The 20,464-nt window shown below is 33.2% G+C and overlaps 1 protein-coding gene across 2 annotated transcripts in view; it reads left to right on the forward strand.

Annotated features, from left to right (window-relative positions):
• Positions 1-15,866, forward strand: part of LOC109825144 (probable thiol methyltransferase 2) — a 17,940-nt gene extending 2,074 nt beyond the window's left edge. For both annotated transcript variants that reach the window (XM_020391885.1, XM_020391886.1), the window contains 8 exons: positions 7,797-7,927; positions 10,600-10,686; positions 12,425-12,525; positions 12,606-12,614; positions 12,685-12,775; positions 14,070-14,116; positions 14,268-14,346; positions 15,387-15,866. In XM_020391885.1, coding sequence (XP_020247474.1) covers positions 7,797-7,927; positions 10,600-10,686; positions 12,425-12,525; positions 12,606-12,614; positions 12,685-12,775; positions 14,070-14,116; positions 14,268-14,346; positions 15,387-15,440 — 599 coding nt within the window. In that variant the 3' untranslated portion in view covers positions 15,441-15,866. The remainder of the gene's footprint in view (positions 1-7,796; positions 7,928-10,599; positions 10,687-12,424; positions 12,526-12,605; positions 12,615-12,684; positions 12,776-14,069; positions 14,117-14,267; positions 14,347-15,386) is intronic.

Genomic DNA, 20,464 nt, shown 5'->3' on the forward strand with positions numbered 1-20,464 from the left:
TAGTTATATATTTCTGAGTCTAGTACAAAAATTTACAAAATATATTGTAATACATATTTGGTGTAGGATAACTCACGTTTTTAGGACTGTGATGAGATTGCCTAATCCATAGTTATATAGTACGCGGTACGTAGCAAGTCAAGGTACGCATTTGAGTACGTAATTTGCCACCTAGAAAATTTGGATTCGATGAGAGTGGGGGTTAGCTTGCTTCGGTACGCAAGTTTGGTTAGTGGTACGTTGTAAACTTTTTTCAGGTACGCTTAAAAATTTCCAAAGTATATAGTAGAAAACTAGAAACTAGACAGCTAATTATGCATTTCAATATATTTTTATACAAAGCACTTAAATATTTCTTCTTAATGGAGTTTATTTCTTTGTTATGTTTTTTTTAACATGGTTCTTGTTGGGATCACCATTTCATTTTACGTTTTATAACTTAAGTAGTTAGTTGCAATAAAGTAATTGGCTTATATTATCTATTATGCGTTTTCCTTTACTTGATTGCACAACATTGTGTTGCGTCTTGCACATATGCACTTAAAGAGACTTTGCACCCACATACTTGTAAGTGGTACACCAATTTTAGGGAACTAATTCGTGTATCAGAGGGAATCTGTTTGCAAATGTTTTGAAAATTGGTTCCTAGGTAACCGTAGAAAATTTTCTGGGGGGGGGGGGGGAGTTGGTGTTAGGGAATGCACGGTAAAGCTATGACCTAATCACTTAATTAGTAATAATGTTTTCTTTTCTATTTTGATCTTTTTCTTCTTCTTGACTTTTTAGGTATTCTCAGTTGATGGATAAATAGATTATCTGAATATAGGGAGCAACATATAAAGATAATAAATGTAGAAATAAAGGATGTTAGTGTTTTTTTTTCTTTTTGTTTCTTGAGACATCAAGTAGATTTTCTGGTTTGTTTTTTTATTCTAAATGGGGGTTTAATTAATTTTTGTAGAAATCTTGATGTTATATTACAATAACCACTGTTTTAAAAAACCTCCGCCTAGTCCGCTTAGGCGTACGCCTAGACCTAGGCGGTACCTAGACCGCCTAACTAGCGCCTAGCGTCTAGACGGTATTTAGGCTGCCCACCTAGATTTTACGAGCGTGTAGGAGAGCATTATCTGTTTACGTGGATTGCACCTTGTAGGTTTTGGTTGTGATTTTATGTGTTGTAGCTTACACCTCCTCCAAATTCCATTAACCTCCAAATATGAACACTTCCACTATCTCCTCCGACCTTCAGCAAAACCTCATCGATCACCACTTAAATAAAGAAAGAAATCCGTCTAGACATCAGTCCGACATCTAAGCTTTCTATAACATTAACATTCACTATCAATTATTATAATTAAAAAAAAAAACATCTTAGGCTCTAGTCTTGTTAATTATTATTTTGACTATTTAGTATCTAAGTATGCATGATTTATTGTGGAACTAAGATTACTATCTTTTAAAAAAAAATTATATGAATTTAATACATATTTTTATCAATTTATTAATTAAATAATTTAAAAATAGTAAAACGCCTAGACGCTGCCGAAGCGTACGCCTAGGGGTCTATGCGCTAAGCACTTGCTCAAACGTTTAGTCTGCCTAACGCCTTCTGTAACATTACCGAGCTCCCTCGATTTCTGTAACTACTAACAAGGTAAAGAGTACTTCTTAAATATCTATTTAAGTTAGTTATCAACAGTAACTTAAACTTAAGAAGTGTAAGTTAATAGTAAATTTAAGTAAGTTTAAGTTAATATTAAGTTTTTTGTTGATGGTAAACTTAAGTTTAAGTAAACAGTAAACTTAAGTTAATAATATTTTAGTTAACAGTAAACTTAAGTTTAAGTTTATTGTTAACTTAAACTTAACAGTAACTTATAAGTTAACAGTAATTTGAGTTGAGAATGAGTTTTTCACTGTTGAGATGAACTTATAACTTGAGTTGAGAAGTATAAACATACAAAGAGCTATTGTAATTGGTAAACCAAGCAATTTAGTTAATAGTATTGGTATTTTAGTATTCATGCATCTTTGATTGAGTATATATATATTTATCTTCAAGTATCATAATTAAAAAAAGAAAAAAGAAAAAAACACTCAGAAACCACTTAGACGTCCACCTAGGCGACTAAGCGCTGAACGCCAAGTCCGACGTCTAGAAACGTCCAACGTTTAATGTAACATTGACAATAACTACTAATCATACTCCCTTTAAAAATACGGGTTCGAGAAATCTTTCTATAGTCAATATTACCCTTAGGTTTTTTGAATATTACATTGTTATCCTAATTTATTCTAATTATCTTATCTTCTTTGAATTGGTAACCTAATAATTTATTCTATTCATAATGAGACTTAACATGTTATTGGATAAAATAGATACGTTTTATATAATTCAAATCCTTTACTTATTTTAATTCGTAGAGAAATCTAAAAAATATATGCTAGTCAACACCTAAAAGTTTTTAGACTTTGTAAAAAATATTCTCTAAGTTTTTTAAATTACAGAAACGCCCCTACAAATTCAAAATTTTATTAAAGCATCTTGATAATTATAAATTTTACTTATCTCAATTCAGTGAGAAATCTGAAAAGTATATGCTAACTAGAAACTAAAAGTTTTTTGACTTTGGAGAAAATATCTTGTAACTTAAAAAAAATACAAAAACACCCCTAAAAATTTAAAATTTATAAAAAAAACCTTGAAAATATCAAACTTATAAACATACTAAAAACCTACAAATAACACAAACAACCCCCAAAAAGTTATGGAATTTACAATACACACTCTGAACTTTTTACAAATTGTAAAATAAAACCCTCAAAATTATAAAATTTACAAAAATTCTGCTAATTTCTGACCTAACAGTACATTAAAATATAGGAATTATAAATATTCTCTATTTAATTTATAATTATAGAAAACACCCTTAAAGTTTTAAAAATTACAAACAAACGTTTAAGATTCAAAATTCATTAGTAAATTGAAAACATAGGAAATATTAATAGTCTATAAATAATTTATAATTTGTAGAAAAGGCCTATAAGTTTAAAAAATTATAAAAAGTTTTTAAAATTCATAATTTACAAAAAAACTCCATAAAAATTTCTAACCTATAGACACTAAAATAAATATGCAAAATTACTAACAACACCGAGAAAATTAAAATTTTGTAAAAATATCATACACCTTTTAAAAGTATAGGTTTAGGAAAAACTTTTCATGGTAAATATTATCCATAACTTTTTTGAAAAGAACATAACTAATTGAAAATCTATTAAATTTAAAATTTATAAAAAATACCCTTAAAGTTTAGTACATTGAAAATTACCCCTCCAAAGTTTAAAAATTTTCAATGATTTTTTTTGTAATTCATTGATTTCAATGTAATGTTTAATAGTTTTGTGTATTTGTAAATTATAAATTTTAGAGTGTTTTTTTACACTTTTTAAAACTTTTGAGGGTGTTTATTTTGTAGTTTTCTAAACTTTTATTGTGTTTTCAGTGTAATGCACATATGCATCAATTAATAATGATATTGAAGAATAAGTCGTTCTTAAGATTATTAGATCATAGTTAAGTGTGCACGTCACTATTCCTAGATAGTATAGTTTATATATGCAAAAATTTTCAGACAATCTATATAGTGGTTAAAAAGATTTTGACTTTAACTACTATTCTTTACAAATTATATTTAATGTGAACCCACTATATAATTTTAACTGTGGTCATTATAATTTTAATACGTTTGATTGATTGACTATATATGTATATAGACTATAGATTACTTTACTTTCTCACATGAGCTAACATTTGGTGCTTAATAATTTAAATAGTTACTTTTAAATTTAATATAAAGAGGAGCTCTAATAACATTTATTTATTTACCTACAGCTCAATACAATCTCAATTCCTATTTTTTGCTGGAGATTTATTCCATAGTTATGCGTATCAAATTAGTAACTAAAATAATAATTATTTATGCTTAAATTTGGATGATTGTAGTTGGTCACTCACTATGAAATTTTTATGAAGATATATACTTTATTTTCAATAGCTATCTGCACTGCCCATGTATATTTTATAAATTAGTTCTTAATTTGACATATTAAATTATTTTTTCTTTATAGAATTTTTTTCTGACTTTTAGACTGTGTAATCACTATATCACCATTCTGGCATAGAAAAGACCTTACTATAAATGGCTTCAAGCTAATATTTGAGTTGCACTGAAGTATATACTATTGTTACTATGTGTATATATTTTTTAAGAAAATCATGTCCACTTTTTAAATAGAAGAGAATATTCTAACCTCTGATATTATTAAAATTAAATATAGCCAATTGAATGATTACCAAAAGAGAACTTACACCAGAAAAGTGTGAATAATAAGATAAAAAAGAAAGGTAATGGTATTGTCAATAGTACTATAAATAGCAAACTACAATGTAAAGTTAACCTATTTTGTGGAGCCCAACTACTGGCTTTAAGCATCGAGGTAAAGTTAACCCATTCTGATATTTGAAAGCTGTCTATTTCTAAGGCCTTGATCTTGAACTGAGCATTCTTGAGTGTATTTAATTTTAGTCCATAGTCATAGCCATCGTTCTTATGCATTTTCTATTGACATTGATGTGTTTCTATAAAACTTTTTGGAGATAATGATGCATTTCCAATATTTTCCCTAGGTAGAGATTTTGGAGAGTTAATTTCCTTTCTCATGGTGAGTCATGAAGGTAGTTATTTTATTTTTAATGAATTTCATGTTTTTTTACTATCTTGGGACTAGACAAAGAAAAGGTGTGTTAAATTTATTCATTTGGGTAAAGAGGGAGAATCGAGATATTTGTTACGTATGAGGCAGTGATGAAGTTCATTTGTATCTGTTCGTTTTGATTTTTCTGAATGCATTGAAGATTTGTAGTAATTAGAGAAATGTGGTCACGATTCTTGCCAGAGCACTTCATGACGAGGATGATGAAAATCAGTTTACATCTGGCTGATGCAGAATGAGATGGCTCTCATTAATTTAGCAGCAGATACTTTTGATAATGGTTGATCAATTAAAGGAGTTCATTCTATTATGAGCTGCATAATGTGGCTTATGATGGCCCTCTTTTGCATGATAATGAGCCTTCTAAGCTCATGAAGGAATTACATCAGATTTAGATTACAATCACTAATTTGGAGATTCTTTTATTTGACAGTTTGGTATCAAGAGGAAGGACAGACAAGCTAGTTCCTTCATGTGGCTATGCTCTCAAAGTAGACCATTGATTGTTAGATGAAAGAGAGTTTGATGATTTCAATTTTCTTTTGTACTATAATAAGCTCGGGGGAGCTGTGTATCAGAGAACACTGATCATCTAATTTCCATGTAAAAGAATTTCTGAAAACCTGATCTGCGAAGAGCAGCCATTTCAATTGGGAATCTGTTAGTTACTTTTTGGCTCGCATCTCAGATCTCCTATAAGAGAATTATTGTCTTCCCCCTTCTTCTAGACTCTTACTTAAACCTATAGGACGCTTGGGGTGTAAGAACTGTATAACCGTGAGTACAGTTTTTTTAACAAACAATTGGCCTACTAGTTTACTAGAAGTTTTTGTGATGGTCCTTCTTGTATCCATACTTTTAAATGCCAGGAATGGGCACTGATAATTACATGTTTGTGGTCAAATTGACAGTAATAATTTTTTGGTAAAATTTACTTAAAACTATTTTCATAATGAGTTGTTTCTATAGTTGATCTGAATTTGAGTTGTAAAGACTTTGATGCTATCGTGAAAATGGTGAAGGAATAACAAGTGAAGATGGGCATAGAAGCATTGAGCTTAGAGCTGGAAATTGAGAAACCTTCCCTTCCGCAAGTAGGGTCTGCATTTAGTTGAGACCTAAACGTGCACCAAAGCTTCATGACAAATATTTTAGATTTAATTCCAAAAAAAAATCATATTCTTTCTTATAGAGTTTGGAGTCTTTTTGGTTTTTCTATTCTTTGTCCATTTGATCTATGAAGCACGGACATGCCAAAATTGGCCCCGAGTCCGTGTCCGACGTGTGTCGGACGCAGACACGCTTTCGACACGTGTTCGACACGCGTCGAACACGCGGTCAACTCCACTGACGCGGTCAACGCACCGACACGTCCCAAATTCGTGAGCGACTCGTTCCCGACTCGTTCGTGAACAAAAAAAACCCAAAACCCAAACCCAAACCTTAATTTCATTTCTTACCGTCCCGACGCCTCCAGTCTATCTTCCTCGTCCTCGTCTCTCTCCCCCTCGAGATCGGCTCTTCCTCGTCCTCGTCTCTCTCGAGCTCGAGATCGGCTCTTCCTCATCCTCGACGCTGCCAGTCTCTCGACGCTAAGTCAGTCTCTCTCTCTCTTTCTCTCTTTGAATTCGTCTCTCTCCCGATCTCTCTCTTTCTCTCTTTGAATTCGTCTCTCTCCCGATCTCTCTCTTTCTCTGATTCTCTCTCTTTCTCTCTCTGAATCCGTCACTCTCTCTCCTGATCTCTTTCTTTCTCTCCGATTCTCTTTCTCTCTCTCTGAATTCGTCTCTCTCTCAATCTCTCAATCTCCCTGTTTATATATATGCACTTAAATTTTTTAATATGAATATATTGTTAATTAAATTAGGGTTCCTATTGTTACATTTTTATTTACTATTTTCTTTTAATTTAATGTTAATTAATTAGGGTTCCATTAATTTACTATTAATTAATTAGGGTTTTATTTTTTTAATTTACTGTTAATTAGAGAATACTGTCAAATACTTATAACAGATTTTTGTTGAAGCGTTCCTCAATTTTGTAAGACATAAATTGCTTCTTGCAATTGAGTATAAAATTAAAAGTCGGATTTTTTGTACAGTAACAAAGATTTATAACATGATATCTATTAACTTTTACCTGTCATAAAATTAAAAGAAGATATTTTAGAAAATAATATGGCTGAATATTTCATGAAAAGACGGATCAAAGACTAATAATAGCTCCTTATCATGGTCAATTGCAACAAAATGCATGTCACTGCTTATCATTTGGGCTGCAATATATTATATGTAGCTCATTATCATGGTCAATTGCCTGCAATATACATATTTAATGAATGAATTATGAATATTTCTTTTGGTAGCTATGTTGGGAAATTTGATTGATCCTTCATCCTTGCTCGTTGCTACTTAACTCTCAAGTATACTATGTAAAAAAGAAAACAAAGTCAGTGAGCAACAACTTAGTAATTAGTAGTTTGTGTTTGAGGATTACATTTTAGTTTGTTGTTTAAATTTTATAAATTTATCTATATATAATAATAATATTAAAAAATCTAGCCGTGTTGCCATATCCTATTTTTTTGGGTTTTGCCGTGTCTGTGTCCGTGTCGTGTCCGTGTCGCCGTGTTCGTGTCCGTGCTTCATAGCATTTGATACTAGCACCAGCCTTGGGCAGTTGCAAATTAGGATAATGTTGCAAGCAATTCTATTACTTGGAAAGTGGTTGGTCTTCTCTCTAATTGGTATCTGATTCCACAGTCCTTGACAGGTATCATTAGAGGACTAACCTGGAAAAAATGCTCAAGATGAGCACATTAGTCCTTTTTAATATTTTGGTGGTCCTTTGCTTTTTATAATGACTAAATTGATTTGTTTATATATCTATCATTTATAAAGTTTATTTTTTGGATTTAATGATCACTGTGTTTTGCTTGTAATTGATAATAGTTAACTAATGAAGGTCTCTAACTGAAAACTTTGGCCTCAAGTGAGTTTATGTTTTTAAATTGTCAGATGGCTGGGAAAAATGCTGGGAGGAAGGAGTAACTCCATGGGATCTGGGTCAACCAACACCTGTAGTTTTGCATCTCCTTCAGACAGGAACACTTCCGAAAGGGCGTATATTGGTCCCTGGATGTGGCACTGTGAGGTTCTTATCCTCTTTAATTGCAGTGAACATTTTAGGGTTTTTATTTTGAAGTGATTTGTGAAACTACTTTATTCTTTTATACTGTTTTAAGAAACCATGTGATTGTTCAGGTTGGAGCAAAATCCCAGTGGCTCTATTCGGATATTTCCATTGAGGAGAAACACATGATTGCTTAGTATGTCGTATATTAGTAGTTTGAAAATTATTGATCCCACACGAGATTATTATGAGTCCTTTCTAAAATATTATGGACTGTATGCAAAGACTCCCGACTTTTGTTAATCAGAGATTTCTAACTTGTATTTAAATACAAAGACCTTTAAATGGTTTTCTATGGAGCATTCAGTGATAAATAAGTTTTTTTGGCTTTCCTTTGATGATTAGGGAGATTTAGAAACTTCATTACAGATTAACTTGTTAGATTATTGATTTTTCGCTACTACAGGATGTTACTACGAATTCAAGTATCATCTAATTTCTTTATGATAATAAGATAATGCAAGTTAGTGATCAACAACTGCGAGTTTGGATACATTATATGAAAGTGAGCTGGATGTTGCGAAAGCAATCGCCTGAATCTCATCATCATCTCATACTTATGTTTTATACCACCTAAAAGGGAATCTCAAACTGCCACCAACTCCTTCAATTAGTTCAACAAAGTTGACCAATCACTTACTTGAATCCAACCTTCACCAGAATCAAATTTTATAACAAGCACCACGTCCAGTCCAATCCAATCCAATTCCCAACAAAGTAAAAGTCTCAAAGCAACAATCTTTAGCTTCCTATGAAAGGTCAAATCCTGCAGAAGAAATCATCCAATTCTCAAACTATCACAAAACCAAATAGAACAAAAGAGCTAACCTTTATCAACACTAACACCTCTCTGAAAACTAAAACCGTTGGGCCAAATTAAATTGACATAACAATCTTGACCTGAATCATTTTGAATCTTATCATGAACCGAACCTCAAACCCTGAACATATTGACGTGGACTGTCACTTTTATTTCAGATATGTGGCGGTCTAAGGAGATTGTTACTCCATATGTTTGCTCTGCTAATCAGATTGCTGATATTCTTATAAAGGCCTTGTCATGACCTACTTTTTCATCACTTTGTAACAAGCTAGACATGATTGACATCTATGCTCCAGCTTGATGTAGAGTATTAGTGTGTTGTTTAGTTAGAGTTGAATTTATTCTGTTTTTAGTCCCAGATTGAGAGTCCTTATAATCCTGAACAGATTCTCTCCATATGTAAAGATGACAGACTCTCTCCGGGTTAATGTCACCTTTCAAGATAACAGTTCAAACTTATGTTTATGTTGTAAAGAAGAAGATCCTCTGCTATCATGCATGCCTTCATTTATTTTGGCACTTTAATCAAAAGGAAAAATAATGGACTATATGCTTTTTAGTCCAATAGTTAGTCAGTGATTGGCTTATGGAAATGAACCACGCTATTAAAAGCTCCTTTCCCTCTCTTCTTATATTCTACCAGAGAGTAAGGTAAATTTACCTTCAGGTCACTGATAATTTCCCACTTAGAAAAAAAGACTTTCTTAGCTAAGCTTCTCAATTTTATGACTAGTTTGTGCTAATTGGTAACTTTTATGCGATTTTTACAAAGTCGACTAAAGACAGAAAAGAAAGAACATGTTACTTGTAATCTATGAAGCACGAACACGCATAACATGAAGCCGTGTCGTGTCCGTGTCGGACACATGTGTCGAACACACGTATCCTATGTATTTTTTAGGATTTGCCTCGTGTCGGCGTGTCGGATGGCCGTGTCGGATCCGTGTCCGTGCTATATAGCTTGTAAGTATGTATGCGGGTTTTCCAAAGATAATAAATAAAAAAATAATTAGCTTGCAAGTATGCCTTCATGGTTATTGCATGTGGACTTAATGCTTTAATTATTAGACTAAAATCTTTCAATTATAGCTCTTTGATTCCATGTGTTTCAGACATGTTATCCCTCATATGGTCAGGTGATTCACATATTGCAAGATTTTAAATATCGGACATCGGGAAAATATCCGACGACCCAAATCTATATCGGATTGCGATTATTGGGGAAATATCGGGGATATATAGGAAATATCGGAGTAACATATTGAATGATGTGCATAGATGTCCCAAAATGTTATTTGGACATACCTAATTAAATCCGAGCATACAAAAATGTAGATAATATAAATTTAGGGTCACTAACCAATCTTTTAAAATCAATAAAAGAAGTTGGGATTGCAACATTTCAGTCAATTTTTTAAGGCTGAAATGTCACTTGACATATTAGGGAAATCATCATAAATCGCCTTGCCAAAAGCAATATATTGTTCTGCAACAAGACAAATAAAATGACATATCGGCCAAATATCAGCTGATATATCAGCCATTTTAGGGATATATTGCCCAAAATTCCCTAAAAAGCGATAAAAGATATCGAGCCCATATCGTTTTGTGGAAAGCCTTATGAAAGGATATATCGGCCCGACATCTCGGCCATGTCGAGGATATTTAAAACAGTGATATATAGTTACGCTATTTATTTCAGGCTAGCCTTTGTAATTATTTGAATTTTCAGTTTTATTCATATGTTTTTCCTTCCACAGTTCTATTGTAGCTGGACTATTCTGACTTACTGATCTTTATGTCAGGGGTATGATGTGGTTGCTATGGCCAGCCCTGATCGTCATGTTGTAGGCTTGGATGTATCAAGAAATGCTGTTAAGAAAGCCAAAGAGGTATTATTACTAGAGGAGAGAAGTGAAAACATGAAACTTTTTATTACAACGCGCTTCATTTGTTTACTACTCTATGCGGTTGTTTCATGCAGTATTAGCCTACATAGAGCGATTTGAGTATGATAAATCTAGCTATCTTGGTCAAATCTTTCCTCAATTAAGACTGAAAAAACTGAAACTTCACCGAAATAGCAAAATTTCCTTCCTATTCAGTGAGATTTATCATCGAATCACTTTATGTAGATAATGGTTGTATCAGCTATTCAGTTAGAAACCAGGTGGAAGAGGTTAAATTGCATAGGTATGGATGCGCGTACGGGTACAGGACATGGCAAATTGTAAAAGGTTGGGTAGGGGGACACGGCTAAAACTCATGGGATATAATCATAGTTTTGCGCTATTTACATATGTAAATGACCTTTTTAAATCATAGATCTTAAGGCTGAAACGAACTTGAACCTTATCCAACAAGTTACAAAATGGATGTGAAGTGTTGGATGTATATCCAAGAAGTATATGATGAGTGTTTTTAATTAAACATGCATTGTGTAACTGAGTAAAGGTCTGAATAAATATATGCATATATTTAAGAAGTGTCCAAGAAGTGTCGGGTACGGGTATGGGTATGAAGCGTGTCGGGTACGGTTATAGCTCCATTGTAGAAGGACCTAGGTAACATAGGTTTACTCTATGAAGGTGTTTCATGCAGAAAAATCTTGATGATGAAGTATAAAAATAACATTAGGCAGAAATCAGGAAGGCAAGAAACATACCATTAGGCAGAAATTAGGATAGAGATGCACTTTGTGCTTGAAGTTGACTTCCGGCTGTGAAATGTGCACAGAGATTAAAAAAGCATCATATGACATTTTGAAAAGAAAATAATGATAAATGAAATATCTTCGGTGCATTATTTCTACAGTATTAAATTGAGTAAAAGGCCGATCAGAATATAATTTTCTTCTTTTTCATATTGAAGAGTATTTTTCACGTGAATATTGCAGGTAGCTAATTGTGTACTGTTTTGCTGACGTCAGTTTTGTTGAATGAGGCAAATCATATATTGCAGAGCGAATTGTTTCTGCATGTGCTATTTTGCGGCCCATGATTGAAGTGTGTGCTCAAAGTCCACAATTCTTCTCGCTAATTGAACATCACAATGACATGTTCACAGTGATTTAGTCAAGTTTTTTTTCCCACAGATTTACCCTCATATATTTGTTATTTTCAGAATTACCTCTCCCTTCGAATAATGAGATGTGAAAACCCTCTAATGAAATAGGCAGCATATGTAGGCAGCATATGCTTGTGCTAAGGGACACCTTTTTTTTCCTAGACTATGGACTTACGTTTTACCTGATAATATAATATGATTTTAAGGCTGTATATATTTAAGATATAAGCTGATAAGTTAGTTTGATAAATAAAAATATAAGATACATGTCAAATTCAGAATGGTGATATACATTAGTTGATTGAGAAATATTTGACATATCATTTAAACTTCAGAATGAGTTCTCATTCTCAACTGATGCACAGCTGTGCCAATATTAAAAAAAAAACCTGTGTATGCAGTTTACTTGTCCATTTTTTTGCATTTCCTGCACTCATTGCTCTCATTATAGCTTATGCCTCTTACCGAAATCCAGCAATATAGTAGCGCTCTGGTTACATATATATGGCTCAGAAATTAGGTCTCTGTGTTACATCTAACCCTTTATTATCTCCTTTGAATCAGTGGTCATCCTCTTTTCCAAATGCAAATTATTTCGACTTTGTGGCAGCAGATTTTTTTACTTGGCAGCCAGCAGAATTGTTCGATATGGTTTTTGATTACACGTAAAGCTTCACTTCTTTCATTTAGAATGCTTCATCTTCTTGTTCTTATCTGAATTCATCATTTGGGTGTAATATTGCAGGTTTTTTTTTGCCATAGACCCTTGCATGAGGCCATCTTGGGCAAAGAAAATGGCTGATATTTTAAAACCAGATGGAGAGTGCCATAGACCCTTGCATGAGGCCATCTTGGGCAAAGAAAATGGCTGATATTTTAAAACCAGATGGAGAGCTCATAACACTTATATATCTGGTGAGCTTGGGCAAAGAAAATGGCTGATATTTTAAAACCAGATGGAGAGCTCATAACACTTATATATCTGGTGAGGTTTCTTCTTTTTCCAGTCTTACTACTTTTTCCAATTTGTATGAGGCATGCCTCAACTAGTTGTTTGCCAGCAGCTTTGGGAGATTATGGTGATATTTTCCTTCAAAGATCAAACTAGTTGTTTTAAATTTTACTGTAGCTGATATATAGGAAAAGTCAGTAGAAATGTCTAGGAGGTATTATATTCAATTTAATCAAAGTAGGATGTTAACTTTTTCATGAGAAATTACAGTAATTTACTTAGTGTTCCTTGTATCCATTAGAAATTTTGAGTTCTTCCAATAATGATGTTGAGGCATACTAGTCTGTTGTCCTATTAAATTAAATATACTCGAGCGTAGTTATTGTCAAAAGTAATGTTGTATATCAAATCCTCTAAGTTAGCTTATTAAAACATTATGTTTCAACTTAATTTTGTATATCAAATTCTCTAATATTCTGAAATTTCATTGTACAGTCTTGTTCATTTAAACAAAATCAAATTTAAAGTTGCATCCACTGAGTAGTAGAATGATTTTTATTGTGTCATGTAACCCATTTGATTTAGGGATTTTTTTAAACATCCTTTTGCTGATAACCTACAACTAATTGAACTAAATGCATCTTATTTTATATATTGGGTGGAGGGACTCCCAACCTCGCTCTCATGGCGCACAATGCAATTGAGTGGTGTTGTTGTTGTTGTGGGGTTTGAGGCCGGAAAAATTCATAGATTATATCTGATACAAATAAAAGTAGTTAAAAGTTGTTAGAAATTCAAATTTTGGATTTGATTGTATCTCTTAGGACCTTAAATGGGATATTTGATTTTATCGTTTAGATTGAGTTATCTAGGGTTGAATTTTAAATTTTTCTAGAAATAGGATACCACCACCTCTAGGAGTTGTCATTTTCATTGTTTTACGTGGAGAGAGAGAATTTTTGAGGATAAAAGTAAAGAAAATTTTTGCATGTGATTTGCTAGTAGGCATGTTGTGCATAATGGTGGTGGTGAACATTTCTATCACAGTATTATTGAGTGTATAATGTATTGGTTTTAACAACTTTCTAATTTGATTATTACAAGATAGTTGGATAAAGTCCGAGTTTGTTGTTCAGTATCTATATACTATGACATGGTTATTGTATTACTACCATATTTTTCTTTTGGTTATTATCTATGATCCTTTTTTCGTCAAAAACATTTGTTATTGGAGTGTATTGTTTTTTTTGGTGTCAGATCAATGATCAGGAAAGTGGACCGCCATATAATAATTCTATTGCTGAGTAAGTCTGTTTCTATTCGATATATCTAAACTTCTGTATCTTTATTATGTTGCACTTAGTTGTATATGCTGAGGGTTAAAAAGATTGGTGGTGTTTCCAACGAATACTATAACAGTATAACTATTGATGCTCCTCTGTCTTTTATTTGTAGCTACGAGGAAGTGCTGAACCCAGTAGGTTTCAAAGCCCTCTCAATTGTGGACAATGATCTAGCAATCGCGCCACGCAGGGTAAACTAATTCAACTATATTTTTATATTAAATAATATTTTATTGATGCAGTTTCCCTAGTAACAGGATCTTGTGGTTTCAATCTGACTGTTATACTGAACAAAATTTTCATAATTGCTGTTCAAGTTCTGGCAGTAAACCTCACAAAACTTTAGAAGTTGCCCCAGCACAGGATCTTGTGTTTTCAATCTGACTGTTATACTCAGCAAAATTTTCATAATTGCTGTCCAAGTTCTGGCAGTAAACCTCACAAAACTTTAGAACCTGTCAACCTATTGGCTGGAAATCCACTGTTCAAAGGATTTATATGATAGGTTTGCGTGTAAAACTACAAAAGAAAGATCTAAAGTCTACCTGCTATAATAACTCAATTACAGCTTTAAACGACAAATATAATACAATTTGTTTACTCATAAAATTTTATCGATTATAATGTACGTAACCAAATAATAACAAAAGTAAACATATAAGCTACTGCATTTGGCTTCAACCATCAATTTGATTTGAAATGTGGGATTTTCCAGAAGGTAATGATTACTAATTCTGAGAAAGAAGAAACCAATCTATATTATCAATAGAGCATCAAATATCAAAAAAGTTCTCTCCTTGATGTTACTATATGTTGCATAGGTGCAAAACATTACTAAATTAAAAAACCTAGCTTCTCCCAATAAAAAGAAGAGTAATAAGACCAAGACATGCTATAGAGATTATCCTTGACATACTTCTGCAAAGACTTGTTCTTTTACAAGTTAGATTGAAGCTTCGGAGGATCCTTTTTTGCGTCATAACAGTGTGAAATAAATTTGTTTTAGCTCTACCTGATTTAATGCTTATTTTTTTTAAAAAAATTGTACATGCATTTTTTTTACTTTGTATATTTTGATGCCTGCCCCCAGAAATTTGGGATAAAGAGTTTGTTGTTGTTGTATATATTTTGAGTCTCATATTCCTGAACTTCTGTAGCTTAACTATCATTAAACATTTTCCTATGTTCGTACTTTTTGATGTTACATCATTCTTCCAACTGTTACTTTTAGGGCAAGGAGAAGCTTGGAAGGTGGAAAAGGTGTTTGAACCGTTCATCACTCTGAATTGATGATTTATTTTTTCAAAAAAAATCTCGCTTCAAATTTGTTGTGAAGTATATAGCCTCTTGAGATCAGTTATGGTCAAATTTATCCTATTAATAAAAATTCTATGTTGAATTAGTTGGTACATTTACAAGCAACTGGAGCAGTTTTCGCATTAAAAAACAAATGTTGTCTAATAGGGAATTGGCAGCATAGAGACTTGTATTATGAAGCTTTGTCATAATAAAGAAATTATCGCATGAGTGTGTGATATAGATTTTATTTGTATTCCCTGTGTATCAATTTTCATGGTATATGGTACTCATGTAGGCGCGTCTTAATTTTTCAAGACGTTTTAGCCGCCATTTATTATTACGTATTGTAATGATGATATGCGCTTTGCATACGGATGCAGACAATTTGAGACGCAACGAAGAATTATAATGTTCTTGTTTGTCACTAGTCCTAGCCGGTATTAGTATTTTTTTCCCCCTTGTGCTGATAGCTTGATTGCTATATCATCTGAAACTCTTTTGAGCTTTGTTGCAATTTTCTTGTCGGATGATCCGGTCACAAGCGGATAAAACGTGGAGAAATGATGACCGTACTACTTTTTTTTTCCAACTACTTCGGCCCTAAAGCTGAGATGGCCTGGGGTGAGATTATTGAGGTGTTTTGCGTTAATTGCACATGGTTTGGAAAAGAAAATTCTCAGTTCTCTCACTAACGGTTCATCTTCTCTCTCTTATTCCTTTTTCATTCCCTCCCATCTCTATGAAACCAATTACAGCATGCTTCACTTCTTTAATTGAACGAAAAAAAAATATTATTGTTTGTTTCCTCGTGGTTGAACTAAATTTGGAGGATGAATAGAAAAGGAATTTGCATTAGGATTTCAACTGAGTAACGCAATAAACATGTATGTTTCGTATCTATTGCTTGTGAATAGCATAATTCCTTTTACAGTACTAAAATCAACCCTAAAGCTAAAAATTATGTTTATTATCATTTTGTTGTCATTAGATATCAATCATGATTGCTGCCGTATGATGATCGAAATAGTTCTGCTCCTTCTTGGCAGTATTAATGATGGTGTACTGGACGAAACGAAGATATGTTACATGCTAGCTACAGCATCAAAGAAGCAAGGTTGTAAATAATATTTCCACAGAATCCTAATTAATGGAAGAAAATTAATTCTGTAGTTTGCATGTGTCTGGTTTCATCCTCTCTAATATGTGCTAGTGTAATAAACCAAGTAATTTTAGTGTGTGATAAATTGAGCATCATATTTGCCTCGACCATAAAAATTTAAACAGTATTTTTATTTCAATGGAAGGGGTGAAGCTTGCTGTGGGTGGGTCTCACCGAGAAAATGAAAGAGGAATACTTGGAATATGAAAGATGGACACAAGATTGAAGATGAATACCTTTTCTCTTTCCAGTTATTAATGCAAACACCTCACTAATGCCAACGCAGCGTCGCCTCAGCGTGAGCATAGAAAAATTCTTGGGTACGTATCGAGCATCAATCTGGCCAGCTCCAGTTAATTCGAACTTGACAAGTGACACTAGTAGTCATCGCATTTTAATATTATTATAATATTCATTAAATTATATAAAATTTGACTATGGTCAAAGTTGTACCCGTCGATCTCTTCCTGTTCCATCCTTAGCTTCTTTCTATTCCCTGCTATCAAACAAAAAAATGTTCATGTCATCGCCAAAATCCTTCAAATTAGTACAAGCCAATGGGTCGTAGTGAGATTTGTGTTTTGATTTATCAATGTATAACAAAGACAGGGGCGGATCCAAGATTTTAGTTTTGGGGGTTGTGTACAAAAGATAGATAAATTTTTTTAATGTAATTTTATTCACAAGAGATATACCGCAACCAAAATAAAACGAGTAGAATAGCTAACATCAATATCTCCGAAATATTTCAAAAGAGGAAGACAAATATTATATAGAAAATAGTCAAATAAGCATCATCAATTTTTTTATAGCTAAAATTTCTCTAACTAAAAGGAATTCGACGTTCCTTAAAATTTTTAAAGTCTTCAATGATAGCATCAATGCTTATACTTTTAGCAATTTCTCTTTTAATAAACACCATTAATGCGCCGGAGAGGAAATCATCCTCCATTTTGCTTCGAAGCCTAGTCTTGACGATATTCATAGCTGAGAATGATCGTTCTGCAGTAGCAGTAGAAACTGGAAGAGTAAGCACAAGTACGATCACTCTAAAAATGAGGTCGTATGTAGCAGATTTATTAGTCTTTACCAACCATTGACACAACTCAGAAATGGTTGAAAGAGTTTTGAAGTCTGACCCTTTGACTACATTATGCTCATAATGTTTCAGTTGCATCTTCAAACTCTCTTTTTCTTCACTTGTAAAATCTTGTGCATAAAACTTGCCAACCAATTTGCATATATCTTGTATTCTCAAAGCCTCAGATGCATTTTGATGATTTAAGGTAGAACTAAGCATAAGAAATTCTGTCGCATCTTTACTAAAACGCACATTAATTTCTTGCATTTGTGAATCGATCGCGGCACAAAAAAAGTGATTCACCACGGAACAAAAAAGTCTACTCGATAATGGTGCCCAATGGTGATGTCTTGATGACTACGAGCTCGACGTCGTCTAACAGCATACTGAGCACTAAAATTAGAAATATTAATGTTACGAGCCACACAAAAAGACTTCACTTTTTCAAGCAAATTATCCCACTTGTCATCCCTTAACTCTTGTAATAATCTTTTTGTAGATGACACAAGCTCCATTGCATTCGAAATGTCTTGAGACTTCCTTTGTAAAGTCTGGTAAAGAAAATCTGTGATCCCCATAATCTCACTCATTAGATGCAAGATAAATACAAAATCGAACGAAGTCATTTCATCATAAACAGATGTTGCATCGGCTCGTTTGGAAGGAAGCCCATCCTCCATAACTTTGAGCAACACCGTACATGCTGCACTGAACATCCTGATCAAACTTGATAATGATCTGAAATGAGAACTCCAACGCGTATCAGCAGCTCTTTGTAAAGTGCCGATCTGATTAAGTCCAGGCCCTGTCTCGAGTTCATTAATAGAAATCAAATGGGCAATGTCATCCGCGTGAGCTTTCTTCAATTCATCATTACGCTTGCAAGAAGCACCAACCATATTAACTACAGAAATTAATTTATCAAAAAAACATATGAATAGGAGTCAGATTTTTTGCTGCCGTAACAAGAGCCAACTGTAGCCGATGAGCAAAACAATGAACATAGTAAGCAGTCTTACAATCTTTCATAATCAAAGCTTGCAATACATTGAATTCACCCCTCATATTACTAGCCCCATCGTAACCTTGACCTCTAATATTTTGAACATCCAAATTGTAATGAGCCAAAGCAGAATATATGACGTTCTTTAAAGTCAAAGCTGCAGTATCGGAAACATGAACACGCCCAAAAAAACGTTCTTGAATGAATCCATTAGTGTCCACAAACCACAACACAATAGACATTTGCTCTTTTTTTGACTCATCACGGGCTTCATCAACAATGATGCAATACTTGGCAACTCCAATTTCTTCACGAATTGCATTTTTCAATCTCACTGAAAACACATGAAGTATTTGTTTTTGAATACCATGACTTGTATATTTGGCATTTTTGGGAGCTTTCGCAATTGCCTTTGAAAGTTTATTATTCTCCATGGCTAGCACATCTAAAAATTCAAGAAAATTGCCACGATTGGACGAACTAGATTTCTCATCGTGGCCTCTAAACGGAATCCCTTGGAGTGCAAGCAATCGCACCACAAGTATGTGAGCTCTTAACCGAAGATGATTTGTTGCAACTTGTTCAGCATTGAAGTTGTCGAATTGCCTTGATATATGCTGCAGTTGGTTCATCAAATCCTCACATGCCTTTTCAGCATTACGATGGAGTGAAGATACATTATCTTTTCCTATATGGCCTAGGAAAGCACATGCTTTTCCGCTTCGAATTTTCTTCCAACTATCAAAACCATCAACAACAAAAGCAGTTTGATTTTTGCACCCCGATGGCTTGTTGAAGAGAAAATGTAAGGACCATGAATTTTTAATACTAGTTAAAATTATTTTTTAGTATTTTAAAATATTTAATTATGATTTTTAAAAGAGTATTTGTATTTTTCTTGATTTTCTAGATTTTTCTATGATTTAAATTCCATGTTTTATATTTATTTAAATGATATTAATATTTATAAATTAATTTTTGTGCGGTGAAAATTTCTAGAATTTATCCGTTGTGTTACCGATACTATTATGTATCATTTTGAATAATACGTGGTATTATTATTATTATTATGTATATTTTTGTATAATACATTGTATTATTAATTACGTATTATTTGTATAATTTGTTGTATTATTTCTATTATTACATATTATCTGTCATATTAGTATAACTGGTACGTTTTATTATGTATATAATTATCCCATAATTATTTGATTTTAAATATAAGAAATTATATTTTTTATTAATTATTCTTGTTTTATTATATAATTTCTTGTATTATTTCTACTGTTGCGTATTATCGGTTGTAATACTACAACTGGTACGTTTTGAAGTGTAGATAATTTTCACATAATTATTTAATTTATTTTGTAATTAATATTATTTTAAATTAATTTTTAAAACCCTAATTTCCTATATATATATTGTTATTTTCCTCTTTTTTCTGTCTATTTCTCTTCTTCCCCAAAACACCGCAACCACTATACTCCTCTCTCCCTGATCTCTCCCCCTTGCTCGCTGCCGCCGACCCTCGACTGCCTCGAACCCACTTCCTCTTCCCTCAGTTCGACCGTCGCCGAGCTCGAACCCGACTCCGCCTCTGCCCTCGCCGCCAGCGTCTTCGCACCCCTCAACGCCGGCCTCACCAGCCACACACCAAATCTCCGCCCCAACACTGCAGCCACCTCCCCTTAGCCGCATCTCCGCCCTCCTCCTCGTGCCGCCTCAGTCCAGATCCGCCGCCCAAACCCCTCTACCCGTGCCACT

This window comes from Asparagus officinalis, chromosome 10, assembly GCF_001876935.1.
Source record: "Asparagus officinalis chromosome 10, Aspof.V1, whole genome shotgun sequence".
Classification (NCBI taxonomy): Eukaryota; Viridiplantae; Streptophyta; class Magnoliopsida; order Asparagales; family Asparagaceae; genus Asparagus; species Asparagus officinalis.